This window comes from Perca fluviatilis, chromosome 18, assembly GCF_010015445.1.
Source record: "Perca fluviatilis chromosome 18, GENO_Pfluv_1.0, whole genome shotgun sequence".
Lineage (NCBI taxonomy): Eukaryota > Metazoa > Chordata > Actinopteri > Perciformes > Percidae > Perca > Perca fluviatilis.
Window position 1 is genome coordinate 19,869,811 of NC_053129.1, and position 16,401 is coordinate 19,886,211.

The window sequence follows — 16,401 nt, forward strand, 5'->3', positions numbered from 1 at the left end:
CAGTCCACACACACACATTTTAAACATGGATCTATGTTGCCCCCCCCCCTGGATTTACACTATTTTCTGATGCTAAATGCTGCTACACCCTCATTTTTTTAACTGTACACATGTGCCACATAAATACATATACCAAGACCTCCCTCTTAAACAATTCCCCTTCATTTTACACTTCTATTCGTTTATACTTCTATTCCTCTTAATCTATGGGCGATGAAGACTTTTCAAATAGGCAGTGTACTGAATTAGCTCTCTGAAGACACAAATCGTTTAAAGAAATACTGTCGTACAAGCTTGGGAACAGGGAGTGCTCACTGACCGACTTGGACCAAATCAAAGTATATATTACTGAAGCATGTAAATGAGAAAGTAGTAATGGAGTGACAGTTTGAAAATGTTTTTACATATTTACTCAGGTCTTTCAACAAACAGCACTCCCTGCCACCCAGACTTCAGCATGACTGACTCAACACACACACGGTTGTAAAGAAACTGAGCAGCGAGCTGCTGTAGCGGGAATCGCACACATAGTTTTGAATTTTAAATCACTGTATTTTCACATACCTGCCCTGGAAGGTCTAAGTACCTATAGACCTGATCATACATGCGGGGGTCCTGCAACTATAAGAACAAAAACAAAAACCACAAGAGAAGCACCAGGGGTGAGGGGAGGGGATTTAAAAAAAATCAACACAGCACAGGATTGAGCACAACACCGCTGCACACAGTCAACAGGGACAAAAACGGAGCGGACGGTGAGAGAAGGTGGGACAAAAGGGAAAGAGGGGAAAAGAAAAGTGCTGTTAAACAGAAAATGACAACACATGGCACAGCTCGGGGGACATCACAATGCACAATACACACACACACACACACACACACACACACACACACACACACACACACACACAGACAGAAAGAATACTGAGGTAGAAAGAGAGAGATATCACTGGAATGGGAGGATAAACTACAAAGGTGTGTTTTAACATGTGGGAAAAAAACTTTTGAAACCTAAACCTAAACAGCTCAACTGAACAATGACATGCAAAACAAACACACGCACACTCAAGTCAACTCAAAATAACACATAACAGGTTAAAGCACAACAACAACAACACAGCAACTAAATACTGATGTGAATAAATCAGTTTAGTAATCCTGAGCCACTTGCATTCATATTGGAATATAATATTCAATCATGACACACAATTCAATTAAAACACATTTTCTAAAATATTTGTAAGTGTTATTCTATATCTCAGTTATTGTCAACAAATCCCATGAAAAGACAAAAACCAGCAATGTGTGAGCAATTCTTTCGGACTTCCATAGTCTGCCTGCGGCACTCAGCCTCAGGCCCTCTTTATACTAAAGATATATAAATCTCAAAAACAGGTCACAAATTTATGCTTTCATTTTTAAAAAGGGCTAAATACTTTTTCCACAACAGCTGGGCACTGTAGATTTCAGCAAACAGAAGTAGTGCCTTTGTTGGGGGAATATGTTTAGGTATATGTGGGATTATTTTGAAATAAACTACAGAGCCCATGTTCATTGTAATGAAGGAGCATGTACATCGTGTCTCAACAATGGAGCTCTATGGCACAGCGGAATAAGATACATCATGCTTTGGGTACACAGACACTACTTGTCAGTAGAATCAATATATTGTTGGTTTTAGTCTTTTCATGGGATTTGTTGACAATAATAAAAATACAGAATATCGCCATATTTATCCTTTAAGTGTAGGTCATTATACAATCAGGTATTAAGCAAGCTATAGTACAGTTCACATTCTACAAACTGCCTTTACATAAACATATAAAACATTCCCAGTTGGCTTTCTAACTTCTGAGGAATCAAACAATAATTGAAATTCTATTTCTAATAGCAGAAACACAATACAGGTTGTTTGTATGCATTTTTTTGCCCAAGAAATGTATTAAGGCAAGTTTAAAAAAAAAAAAAGGCCTCTGAAACATAATTCCTGGGACTCTGCATTAAAACCAATCAATTTATTTTATGTCATTTAGAACCTGCAGGGTGGTGTACCCTACTTATATGTGTGTGTGTGTGTGGGTCTTGAAATGAAACATGCTGGCTGATTCAACACAACGTGGGTTGTGGATAGCATCTCCTCTGCTTTGGCTAAATGTTGATTTTGCCCGTCCACTGCTGTGGCCAGGCCCTGAGAGCGGGTGTGGGAATAAATCCTAATGGTAATGCACATTGATTAGGTTCTGATTCATCATGGCTCATTACCCCTGATGAGGTATTGGCCGAGGAGAAGTCTCTGCGCTCACACACACACACACACACACACACACACACACACACACACACACACACACACACACACACACACACACACACACACACACACACACACAATCGCCTCCTACTCTGCTCCAGCACATTTATATATCTGCGCTGACAGACATTTATTCCAAACCTCAAACAGCAATGCACCCTGACAACACGGTCTGCTGAGGCAGAAGGAGCTGCATCAGAAGGTCAAATACTTTAACTTATCGTACTCTGCCATTTTCCAAACTGTGCAGAGCCTCAGAAATTCAGCAATTTCTGGAAGATTAGTTTTACTGGAATAACTGGAATTGTTGGGTCTTTGTATATTATAGAGTGTGGTCTAGACCTACTCTATCTGTAAAGTGTCTTGAGATAACTCCTGTTATGATTTGATACTATAAATAAAATTGAAGTGAATTGAATTTTTAGTATGACTAACCTCTTACTTCTTGAAAGGTTTGCAGTTACCGTGTCTTGCCGATATTTAATAAAGCATTACAAAGCACATTTGCACACAAAAAATAAGTGAACATACTGCAATATTACTTTATAGACTATTATTATGGGGTTTTGGTTTTATTGATGTTACAATAAGGAGTGGCAGGAAGCAGAGCTGGTAGACAGATAAAAGGGCAAGGAAACGCATAGCACATAATGCAACCAGACAACCATCTGTCCAACGGAGAGCATCACAGAGAGCATCACAGAGTGACGTGTTTAATGCAGCAACGTGAATGTGACAACAAACACACAGTAAACAAGGGAGGGAGGGAGGGTACTCTGCGTTTGTAGATGAGAGAAAATGAGAAACAGTGCATCTCTGCGTGTGCATGCACGTGTTTGTCACAGCAGTTATAAATGTGGCTAATTTCAGAGGGCTGAGGTCCACTAGGTCGTCATCCTTCATCTGAATGGACTGCCACTGGCAGAGAAAGTGTCGCTGTGTAAGCACTGTAAGTGTGTACGAGTGTGTGTAATACACTAGTTATAGATTTATGTTATGTGCAGAACGTGTTCTGTCTGTGCACAAATTCCTACTGGCTCGTATGTGCATCTTTTGGTGTGTACCTGTGTGTGTCTCTGCGTGTTTGTGTGAATGTTCAACGTGACAGAGTCAGCAGAATTTAGGCTATGTAAAATAACCCCCACAGGGAGGCCTGCAGAGGCACATGGCAACTGGACCACCCTGCTGCTGACAGTAACACAAACCCCTCACACAATACACACATTTCTGCTGCTGCTGATCTATTGGATTTGGGTTGTACAGTAATTATCTGAGGCTACTGATTTTACTGATGAATGTAATAAAATAATCATTGTACAAAAAACTGCAAATATGCATCTGCAGCTATTATGATTTTATATCTGTAACAAAGAGGAAGTTAGTTTGACCACTGACCCATACTGGCAGGGCAAACAAGTCATCTAAAGATTGCTCCCATTCCAAAGAAATGTGCAGTTAATTCCACGATCACCTAGCGTAGGACCGAGTTGTCTTGCGGTTAGTGAAATGTCTACTCCATGGCTGTGTCCCAAATTCCTTATTTCACCGTACCTACAGTACCTACTTCATAGATACTAATGTTAAACTGACATGCAGACAGGTGTTAATTTGGAATTTTAAAAATCAACTACCATTTCATTTCAGGTTTGGCTGAAACTAGACGTACATAAATGAATGAATTTTTAAATAATTAAACAAACAAACAGGACATTGTTTTATTTTCTAGCCATAAACAGCAATGCAATTCAAAGCAACTGAGCTTTGCTTATTTTTATATTTTTTGAAAACTTAAATGATGGTTGATTCCATGGACTTACAGTTTGCAAAGTGGATTGGCCACTACTGTCTGCATGTATGGCACTCTCTGGTGCCAACCAGATTACCTTCAATTGGAATTGCATGTACGGTAATGCAGCGTTCAAATTAGGTCCAACAATGTCCTCTTTTTGGAGGATTACTGATAAGACTCAGTGTCTCCTATTACTAGAGTAGAACTGGGATGCAGTCCGAGCAGGTAAATACTGGAGGCTTGTTAGTTGTTAGGGTGGAGGTGGGGAGCTCTCTTGTCCACAGCAAACCAGAGGGAGAGTGGATAGAGGGGGGAGAGAGAGGGAGGGCTGCAGGCTACCGCGCGGGGAGCAGATGCTGGCAGAGGGGGGAGAAGGGAGAAGCTCTTACCTCAGGGGGAGTGAGGAAGGGAGGAGGGGTTTCAAAGAGGACTCTTATAAGGCCATTGGGACACACAAGATAAGGCATTTCCAGCTGCACAGAGTTAGACCAGGATTCAGAAAAGAGAATGTGAAGCAAAAGTTAAGAGAAGACAGAGGAAGAGGGATCCTAAAGCAGTATTTTTACAACTTCTTATTTTTTTACCACGACACAATTCGGTGGCACTAACACGGCACGCATGTTCAGCTGTCTTTATGTGGCTACATTATCACATACTTCGAGTGTTAAAGTTGTTTTAATTAAAATGTATGGTACTAAGCTTGAGCTGGTAAAAGCACACAGAGTTTTAGTCTTTCTCTAATTATTCTTTTAATGTAAGTCAGTCTTTTAAAAGAAATAGGAGCAATACTGCATTTATACATTGTTATAAAGCACGCTCCACCATATTCTCCTTAAAGATTGCTACTAGCGGACACATTCCTCACGTCAGACTTTTGTCCTTGTGAGATCGAAGCACTTCTTTGTCAATAAAAGGTTCTACTTACAAGCAAAGAACAATGTGTAGCATCCGCTCCTCTAATCATGTACCCTAGTGTAGACTTTTCTGATGCACCTTTTTGAAACTTCCATACAAGCGTGCAGAAGGACATCTTGCATGACTCAGGTGAGTATACACATTTATTTTCTGAGTGGTCGTTATCAAATAATTATGTAAACAGAAATTCTGGTTTTGTTATTGTCTGGTTTATACTTAACATCAGATATTGACATTGCAAATTGAACACCTTGTAGTCATTTGATACTTTGACTTCCGAATTTAAATTAAATAAAGTCACCTGTGAAAATGTGGGGGAAAAATATGTGGCTCGTCAATTAATCAAGCTATCTCATTAATGTTCAATAATGGACGCCCACTGGTTTTAATGAGGACTGGCAGCAGTTTTATATATAGAATATATACTACTTCTGGACGAGTGTACGAAAATAGAAAGAAAAAACGCTTCATTTTAATGTCAATATATTCCATAATGATTATAAGGCGTTTCCAGCTGCCTGCGAGTGCTATAATAAGACAGGAGTAGGAGAGGCAGAGCCAAAGGGGCTTCTCCACAGGGGATCCAGTCGCTAGAGACAAACCTCGATGTAGTTTGGACTCAAACACTGATCTCAAAGAGAGGCAGCAATGGTTTCTTCTCTTTTCTCCTCAGTCCCTGGGACTTTCCTCTCACTCCCTCTGTCTCAGCACATAGTCGACTCTACTGCTAATCCACTGAGGGTGAGGCTAACACAGGAGCTAATGAGATTAAGACACTGTAGGCCTATTTCCCTTCTCTCTGCCCTATGCTTTCCATTTATCAATGTCTGCTAATCTTTGTGTGCCTGTGTGTAGCGTAGTAATGTGGTTTTAGACCAACTATTATTAGTGATGTGACTCAGTAAGAAAATGGCTGATGACTGAATAAAATCAAGTAGAGGATAAAGCATTTTAATCCTCATAACAGAGATCTATTTTCTGTGATGTATGATACAATCCAGAGCACTGACACTTGAGGAAAGGTTGCTTTGGAACAGGAACGATTTTAAGTGAAGAAAAGAGGTGTTACACATCTATACACTTGTACTGTTAAAACTGTACGATCTATCACAGAGGCCCTCGTTGACACTTCGCTCATCGATTCATTTGATCTGGTCCTTCGACACTCTGGGCTAAAATATTTGATTTGTTGTCTTTTCTCACAAGTGTAAGAAGAAACTTTGACCTGAACCCATGAACTGTTTTTCCCATACACCAGTGAAAATCAATTACTTGTGCTCTTTGCTGGAAGGCCTCCAAACCTCAAGGGCCGCTGTGTCAAGATTTAAAGAGTCAGCTACACAATGCTAGAGTTTGCTTAAAACATAACCATGATCTAAATGTATCAAACATGAACTCTTTATTGTCTTTTGATTATTGATCTTTTACATTAGAAATCATAAATGCCATGTATGTTCATCTACATTGTTTTGTTTATTTTTTTTATTTTTCTATCGTTCCTTTTTAATTTCTTTTAAAACTTTTTTAAATGTGTTCTAGTACCTGAGAGATGATGGGGGGTTGGGGAAGATTTGTAACTTACTGCCATTCATTATGTCCAATTATGCAGTATATATAAACACAAATTGTGTACGTTTAAAAATCCTTGATAACAAGGCTTGGTAAGAACTCCAGATTATTGTTTAGATTAGAGCCTGACCGATATATCGGCGGGCCGATATTAGGCATTTTCCAAACTATCGGTATCGGCATTTATAATGGCCGATAAATAAAATAAAAACGGATGAAACACCCTTCAACCATGTTCTGAGTGTTGGCGTTGCATAATTTGCAAAGAAAGGCACTCTACAACGTCCCAGTTGGCAACACTCGTGTTTAACCCTTTAAATTTCATATCTTAAGTTTGTATTTTTACAGTATACATTTTATTTATCAGAACTTTAAAATATTTTGATGTTCCTCTGTTCTGTTGTGACAATAACAGTCTCATAATTAACTACAAATAACTAATGTTCTATATAATAATCTGTTTACGTTTTGTTACGCGTTTCTGGATTTAAAAAAAAAATTATATGGGCCGATATATCGAAATATTGGATTTTTAAATCACCAAATATTTGTATCGATACCAGCCTTAAAAATCCTTTATCGGTCGGGCTCTAGTTTAGATGCCAATTTCATTGTTGTGCCCTGCCGTAGCTAATAATATGAAGTTGCAAGGAAAAAAGTAAGATGAGCTGGAGAGACAGAGTTAGAGTGGAGACAGATGGAGGAGAGGGAATGTGAGGCAGAGCTGGAACATTGTCTGTCACGGAATAAAATATGTTGGCAGCCAATCTCGGATAGCGTCACGCTGACTGACAGGTGGCACAGTCCGTCAGGTCCTCGACACTGCAGCTGCATGGTGGATCATAGTTGATTTAGATCTGTTTCAGCATTTGTCTGTGCATTTCAATGCCTATGTGTGAGTTAACAATGGTAAAACTGGCATTATAAAGTTTAGAAGCAAAAATGATTTAATGATATCTGTAATCATCTGGTGAAATGATAAGGTGGAGTACAAAGAGTCCACACACACACACACAGACTCACACACACACACACACACACACTTCGCCCTGATCCTCATTCAGACCATTAACCGCTACAATGGTAATGCAAACCAACAGATATGTGTGCATAATTCCTTTAATCCATCCTGCTCTCCCTGTGAATGTCCTCTAGGCCTTACCATGAGGTCTGTCTAACTGCCAGTGTGGTGAAGAGGGGAAATGAACATGGCTTTACAAGCTGAGCCCACCCGGGGCTTTAATTAGAATTAAATCATTGGAATGAGCTACAAGCGGTCATATCAACCTTACCCCTCTGAAGCAAATCAGGTCTGTCTGCTGTTGCAAATGAGCTTTCACTTAAAAAACATCCATGCATGTTTTATTACACTATCCTAAAGGTGATGAATGCTAAACCAGAAAACCGCAAATAAATATCCTTCATTTTACCAACTAATTATTGGCTAAACTGGCCTTGTGTCCTCTCTGCGCCCACTGCCATAATCATTAAAAACCTTATAACCAACAAATATATATCCTCTTCATTCACACAATCTCTCAGTGGAAAATAACTCTTTATTCCTCATTGAAATTACTGTAATAAGCTGTGATTGACTGTGAGGAGGCAAAATATGGAGCACGCCCTGCTTCCCAAGCAAGCTGGTGCTGATTAGAGCTCCTGGTGCTGAGAGTAGGAAACCCCTCTATTTTGAGTAAAGGGGGGTGGGGGTTGTCACAGCTCTGCATTTGATTTGGGAGAGGGGCTTTCTATGGATGTGCAAGAGCCCCTAAATTCATTGCTGTGTCTCTGTGTGCATACAAATCAGATTGAATTTGTGTGTACAGAGCTTCCACGTGAAGTTACGTGGGTCTGTATGTATGTGTAGAGGCAGAGAGATGGCACACAGTGCGGGGGCAAGTGAACAGCAGATGCTCCTATTAATTAGATTTAATGATCACACAAGTAATAACTAAGAGGGTTGACTGTAGCAAGAGTTGATTCATCAATTAGTGGTGGCTAATTAATGCATTAGGCAACATGGCTACAGGCCTGTGAATCTATCAGTGAATCACCCTGTCAGTTAATTCAAGCAGGACACATCAACCTGTATCTGTGGAGACTACAGGAAGACTTATGTTCACTCCCACTTCATGTCTAACTACTCGCTCACCTTAGTGCACATGTGCTCACAGCCCACTGCTCATCACAAACACCTCGATCTACTGCAGCAACCAAAGAACCAGCACAGTCCTGAATTGTTGCATGAAGAGAAAGTAAATTGAACTGTCCACTGCCAGGATCCTGTGCTTTGATTGTTCAGACATACCTTCTGTTTCCGCCTCTCCTTCCTCTTGTCCTCTGTGTCCTGCAGCATCTTCTCTCTCCACAGGTCAAAGAAATAGGACGGATTGGTGTAGAACTTAAGACCCTCCTTCCCATCGTCCCTGCAGATGGACAAGAGAAACCACGCTTGAGAAGTAGTTTTCTTTCATTTGTGAAGCTAAATAATGACTGCAATCCTTTTTAAGCAGAAATTCTGAACAAATGTGTCGTGAATATTTGCTGCTTTTCTTTGTCACGCATATTTAACTGAATATCTCTTGGTTGGACAAACAAGATAGTTGAAGACACTTTGGCTGGGAAAAACAAAAGCATTTTTCAGACATTTTACAGACATAACGGTTAATGAGCTAACATTTTACAATATGTGACTGTTCCATTTGAAAGAGCAATACAGCATATTTTTGTAGTACTCAAGTACTTTACTGCAAATCATTGGTTGGGCTGCAACTTACTTTGAATGTCATCATTGACTCATTTAGCCAATTAGTTTCTCAAATGAATTAATAGTTTGGACAAAAAATGGATAGAAAATTGCCAAAACAATTTGCTCATGGTCAGTTCAAGGTGACTTCATTATATGTTTTGTTCAACCAACAGTCCCTTTACAATAATGTAAGACTAACAAGTTCTTACATTTGAGAAGCTGGAGCCATAGAATGTTTCAGCATTTTTGCTTGAAAAATGACAATTATTTGATTATCATAATAAGTTGAATAATTTTCTGTTGATGGACTCATCAATTGACCAACTAATGGGTTCAGCTCTACATAAAGGATAGGCTGGCAAGAGGAGTGGGGAACAAAATTATACTGCTACATAAAGGTCTTTCTCCTCTTAAATTGCATGAGGCAGGCACTACAGAATTTGGACAACCTTAAAAAAAAAAATAGAGCGAGAGGGAAATGTTTGATAACAATCATTTTTATTTTCCTGTGCCCTGCCCCTTGCCTATCTCAGTCTGCTTTCCTCAAAAAAGCATATCTGTTTACCATTTGCCATGATTAATAGCTAATATCCTGCTTTATCATTGATTCCCTCTGAACTCTGCTCCGCTCTCTGTCTTCTACACTCGCATTACAGAAGCCTTTGTGATTGGTGGTTACTGGGGAGAACAGTGCCATGATGATCGGGAGGGAAATGGAAAAAGACTTCTGACAGACACAGGTAGGTATCACATCAAAAGGTCTGTCTTGACAAGGCAATGATCATACAGAGACGCCCACACGACATGATTCATATCATTACAGGGATAAGCCTTGCAAACTGCCCTGCCGATGTCTTTCTCCTCTTTCTGGGCGGTTTCCAAATGTCTTTCTTTCCAGGTATATCATTCACAACTTATCCATTTGTAAAATATGTGGAAAGCTGTCAAAAACTGCAGCTTTGGGAGTACCTCAATTACCCCCTCAATTACAAACAGACTTAAAATATTGTGCCTTGTAATTTCAATAAAGCTGTACAGGATTTGTGGCAGCTGCTGAGTCTGTGTTTAACAAATCATCAACTCTCAGCCTTGCGAACTCTGCTCAATAGTTCTTTACTGCACTGGAAAAACACTACCCCTGGAGTAGGGACTTCTTTGACACCCGGAGGTATTTCTCTATACTGTAGTGTACTTCTGAAGCTAAATGTAGTTGTATCCTTCGGTCAAAGCGCAGGTAAAGCTCAGAGTTCGTCAAAAGGTTCTTGGTCCCCTGGGAAATGTATTTAGGTGGAAACACCCAAAAGAGATGCAAAGTGAGAGGAGCTATGAGTGGAAACGTAATGATATGCAACACAACAAATAGAATTCAACAATGGGATAGAGAAAGGGTGTAGAGAGAGGTACTGTAATGTATGTGTGTGTGTGTGTGTGTGTGTGTGTGTGTTGTGTTCCATATTCATTAGAGCTAAAGCAATTAGTTGATGAATCAGGTGACAAAAATGAATCCACAATAATTTTAATCAATGATGGGTTGTTTAAATTATAGGTCAAGCAAAAATGCTGGATCTTGCTTGTGAAATGTGATTATTTCCCGCTTTTCTTTGTCTTATATGATTATTAAGAGAATACAGACATTTTACCAAAAATCCAGTTTGAAGGCATCACCTTGGACTTTAACACCTTGGAGAAATTAACCGATTAATCAAGAAAATAATCGTCTTTCTCTCATGGACACACTAGTAGAGCAACATTTCTCTATAACAGATACCTCATTTACGCTAATGGACCATGCGCTCAGGGGTACTCCATCAGTTGTTATTCAAGGAGAGGTGAGCGCAATCACAGCCAGCCTGGGAACTGACCTCGACAAGGCTTAGTGCATGATTTTATGTCTTGTTCAACTATCCCAATTAATCCTTGAATCTGAATAAAAACTGATGTGTAGCCTTCAGCCAGCACGAAACAAAACATTTAAAGTAATGTGAGCAAGGAAGGCGCCCACACCTGCCTTTAGCATGGCCATATCAAGGCCCAGATAAAAAATAAAAACTGTCTTGGTCAGGGTGACAGTATTATACAGAGATGGGTCATGTGTAAGATGCTGGAGGAGAAAAAATGGAGTGAGAGGAAAAAAAAAAGAAGAAGTGAGAAAGCAGCATAGTGACAAGGCTGAGAAATAAAGGAGCGGGAGTGCTGGCCAGCAGAGCTTTTTATGGATTATTCATCTTCAGAGATGTCTGGTGTGAAAGAGTCCCAAGCCTGCCAATAATAATATACCTATGCACAACCTAACTGTGTATCCATTTGAGGTTATGGCTATCAGAGCTCAGTGTGTCTTTTCTATTTTCTCTCTGCGGTGCATTACTGTGAGCATTACTGTTAATAAAAGCTTTAATAGTGGCAGGCAGAAGTATAATGCAAAAGAATGGGCCAAATAACAGCATAAATTCAAGGCCATTTAGGTGTTTCTGTGTTAACACAGCAGGTGTAATCACTCTCTTTATGCCCATCAATAAAATGCTAATTATTTTTTCCCCAATTTCCACACTGAGGAAAGTGGAAATGGTCAAATATATGAAAAGTTGATAAAGCTAACAACTTTTAGCATACAATTCACTTTTCTAAAAACCAGAAATACCCAGAAAACCCCAGACCACAGGTAAAGTTAGTGAAACCGGCTGGATTCAGACCTGTAGGGCGTGAGGATGTTGAGGGGTGGCGGCTGCTCGCATGTCTGGAAAGTCTCCTGCAGTGGGACGGGCAGCGACGTGCGGTCAAACAGCTGCTGGTCCTGAATGGTGGAACTCCTGAAAGCCTTCCTCATGGTAATGTCCTGAAGAGACACTATGGAAGGGAAGGAAGGATGGAGAGTAAAAGAAAAGAGAGAGGAAGAGATGGGGTCAGGTTCTTTAAGAAATATGTGATACACGTTGTCTTCAACCAACAGACTCACACGTCTCAGATGAAAACAATGAGGACCATTTGGCTCCAACTTGTCATTATAATCATTGCTGTCCTAATTGGCTAATTTCAATTCCCCCCAAAGCAAACCCACACATGACTGCTAAACTAAGCTAGGCTAGGCTCGGGTCGTCTGTCAGAGGCTGTGGGGGTAATTCTTTCATTCAGGACAGCGGACATTTTCGGAGGGCAAAAGAAAAACAGGTTGGAGAAATTACTAAAGGGGAGAGAAAACACAACCACACTCATGCTAACCCTCAATCTGGTCGTGCCATGTAGAAAACAGCAAGTCTTGGAAAGAAATCCAGAGCGTTGCAAGCAGATCTGAATTTTACATGAGGGAATGACAAATGGATACACTTTACTGCTACCCAGAAAAAGACTGAAAAAGTATTGTGGAATATTGAAAAGGTAGTGTTACAGGCCTCTATTATTAGCCTTTCTACTGTACCACACACACAACAAAATGAGAATCAAATACTGAACTACAACAGTACAGTAAGTCAATCTCTTAAGCCAAACAAATAGAACAACTGAGTTAAAGGCTATCATTGAATGCTTGTCTTAATCAAATATGACAAATAAAACCATTTTACTTTATGAAGGACAACTACCCCAATCTGATCTTCTATATTGCAGCAGTACAGCTGGGTAATGACTCCCACAGACTCTCACTGTCGTGAAGGACCAGCCCCCTGAGGCACTGAAGTATCATTATTAACAAACATTATCAGTAAACCAAGGTTTGGCAAGTAACACTCTGGGAGAGAGAAAGGAAGCCAGAGAATGCAAGAGGGAGATAATAAAACTGCACGGACACAACAGAGGTAGGGTGATGGAAACAGGGGACAGACCGAGGCAGAGTGAAGAGGCACTAACAGTAAAACAAAGAGCAGGAGCTGACAGATAGGAAACATTCACAAGAAATACAGACGAGTAAAAGGCGAGAAGAAGAAAAGAACTGAAGAGCGGATTAAACGAACATGGACACATGCGAATTAAGACGGAGTGGTGTAAAAGAGGGTGGTTTAAGGTTTCGGAGACCAGGCAAGGGAGAAAATCTAACAGCCATTTCAACAGCAAACACACACAGACAAACACAAGCTGTGTACAGTATATTGTTCTAGAGCCACAATGATTAATCAATTAGTTCAACTATTAAATTAATCGCCAACTATTTTGATTATCCATTAATTGGTTAAAGTAATTTTTTGCGGGGAAAATGATCTCATTCCAGCTCCTTAAATGTGAATATTTTGTAGTTTCTTCACTCCTCTATAATTATATTAATATATTAATTAACAAAGATTATCTACAGCCCTATATTGTTCTACATTGAACAGAAATGACCACAGGAGAAAAGTGAGAGTGGTCACGGTCTTCTTATGTCCTCCTGCATCATAGAATAAGGAAAAACTGGTAATAACCTCCTATTTCACAGGAAAACTGCAGGCGCAACTATGGTAAGTATGGTAGGTCAAAGTCGAAACATGAAGTTAGTCTGTAAACTCAGATGAACACAGCAGACGGTTTGGGTAATAATTTAACTGTTAACCTTTGTTTTATCTTTCAAAGAAGGTTGGTTAACCTGGATGTTTGTTTTTGGCGATGCTGCAGCATTTCCAGATGTAAGCAATTAACTTGGTGAGTACAATCTTATTAGTGATTAGATCCTAGATCAGCGACATAAGTGGTAACCAACAGTGTTGGGAGTAACGTGTTACAAAAGTAACGCAATTACAGTAATGTATTCCTTTTTGCTGTAACGCAGTAATATAACGCATTACTAATTAAATAATTTAATTAAAATGCTTGTCTTTTACTGTGACCATTTACTGTTCAATATGTTGCAGTTTTACAAACAAGAAAGCGAGCAACTTAGCTTGACGGACATGTTTGCATCTAGGGTCTCACGTTCATCTCAACACAAGCTAGCAAGAGTACACAACAGACAACATCCGTGTAGGCTACTTCAAAATAAAAGCACTTCCTGTGACGGTTCACAGTAAAACTAAATTACTGTTAAACAAATAAGGTTGCGGACCTTTTCACATATCAGCTGGAAATCAAGTACTGTAAATAATGTAAATAGTGAGTTTTAATCACACTATAATTGACCATTTCCTTTAGACTGTTTTAAACTAAACAACATGACTTTCTTATTCAAGTGCTTTAAACGAACATTTTACAACAATGCCATACTTCAACACAACTGTAAGGTACTTTTAATTGAGTATTTTCATTTTCTCCTACTTGCCTATTGTACATTTTACTTATCTATTTTTATAGCTTTAGTTACTTTGCATATCCATATTAATTATACAAAATATTATGAATAATCTATGATGTATTAAAGTGGATAAAGAGGAGACTTTATTGATCCGGTGATGAAATTCACAAGCTTGCTGCCAAGTCAAAGTTCCGCTGGTATTTTGGCAAAAGTAAATCAAAAGTAATGCAAAAGTAGTGTAACGCATTACAATTCAGAGAGAGTAATATTGTAATATTGTAATATAACTAATTACTCTCAAATGACAGTAACTAGTAATCTATAATGTATTACATTTTGGGAAGTAACTTGCCCAACACTGGTAACCAATGATAAATAAAAAGCCATAGCTAAGGTGGCATACACTGCCCACAGCGATCACAGAGGATAGAAATGCCAGGGATAAGTAATGGTAATAGTAATAGTGAGATCTAAGAATTTGAAGTAGATTTTTTTTTTGTCCTGCCGCCTCAATGCATTTATGGAGAGCAGAGCGCTGTCAAATGGTGTGAAAGAGGCAGTGCAGAAGGATGAATCTGATGCAGAGTGAGGTGGCTATAAACCTTTGCCAAGCAACACTGGGAGCACTGAGAGAGGCACACTGCACTAATCAATGTGGGCAGAAACACAGAAGGGACACACACACACACACACACACACACACACACACAAATATCTTAGCATGATGTTCTACAGCCTAATTACAAAATGTCACTTATTCAGCTGAAGTACCAATTACACCCATTTAGTCAAGACATGTAGCTAATGAGAAAAATGTGAGTGTAAGCGTTTGTGAATGAATGAGTAAGTTAGTGTGTGTGTGTGTGTGTGTGTGTGTGTCAGTTCGAGCAGCACCAGGTGCAGCAGCAGCCTCTGATCTCAGCCTGTGAAGCTCCTTATCAGTAAACCAGTGAGGGATAGTTTATCTGTCTCCCTCATATCTTTCTCTTAGACAGATAGCATCTAGCTGAAAACACCCACAACCAAAGAGAGGTGAGAAAGTTCTACACGCGGACACGGACACGGACACGGACACACACACACTCTTTAGAAGGCTTTTATCATATTATTTTTACCACCTGCTTGCTGGTATTCACCAACTATGCTTCTGGATCAACTATAATACGTAACGTAACGTAAATGATACTTTCTGCATACTTGCTGGGGTCTGCATGACTTACATCTTGTCATATGCCAATTTCCCATAGGTCACCAAATGGTGAGGGGGGCCCGAAAACAACATTATCAGAACCGACATGCTGTTTTTTTTTTGTCCAATCCAACCATTAAAACACCTGACAGATTTGACAGGTGTACTTGTTGATACAAAGAATTCATTCAAATCCAATATTGCCGTAAAATAGTCCTGCTTGTTGATTTGCAGCATTGCTTAAAAGGAACACGCCGACTTATTGGGAATTTAGCCCACATAACCCCAAGAGTTAGACAAGTCGATACATACCCTTCTCATCTCCGTGCGTGCTGTAACGCTATCTGACGGGCCCAGTGGCAGCAGCCCATCACAGAAAATGCAGGTGAATGGTTCCAGCAATCCTACTGCTCCAAATTGTGACAAAATAACAGCAACATGTTCCTATTTACATGTTGTGATTTGTAGAGTCACAACGTGTACAAAAAACAACGTAACATGAGACACAGCCATCTTCTAACCGTAAACAAACCAGGAACTATATTCTCAGACAGGCTTGCTGCAAAGCAAATCACTCCGTCCATGTAGCAGAAGTAGCAGAGCTTGGCCTTCTGAGAATATAATTCCCGGTTTGTTTACGGTTAGAAGATGGCTGTGTCTCATGTTACCTTGTTTTTTGTACACACTG

The 16,401-nt window shown here is 39.7% G+C and overlaps 1 protein-coding gene across 4 annotated transcripts in view; it reads right to left on the reverse strand.

Annotated features, from left to right (window-relative positions):
* wasf1 (WASP family member 1) overlaps window positions 1-16,401 on the reverse strand; it is a 55,230-nt gene that overhangs the window by 6,062 nt on the left and 32,767 nt on the right. For 3 of the 4 annotated variants that reach the window (XM_039782049.1, XM_039782045.1, XM_039782047.1), the window contains 4 exons: window positions 12,024-12,177; window positions 8,893-9,010; window positions 4,490-4,573; window positions 565-621 (listed from right to left, as the gene is read on the reverse strand). In XM_039782049.1, coding sequence (XP_039637983.1) covers window positions 565-621; window positions 4,490-4,573; window positions 8,893-9,010; window positions 12,024-12,177 — 413 coding nt within the window. The remainder of the gene's footprint in view (window positions 1-564; window positions 622-4,489; window positions 4,574-8,892; window positions 9,011-12,023; window positions 12,178-16,401) is intronic. The other variant, XM_039782048.1, reaches the window with a different exon arrangement.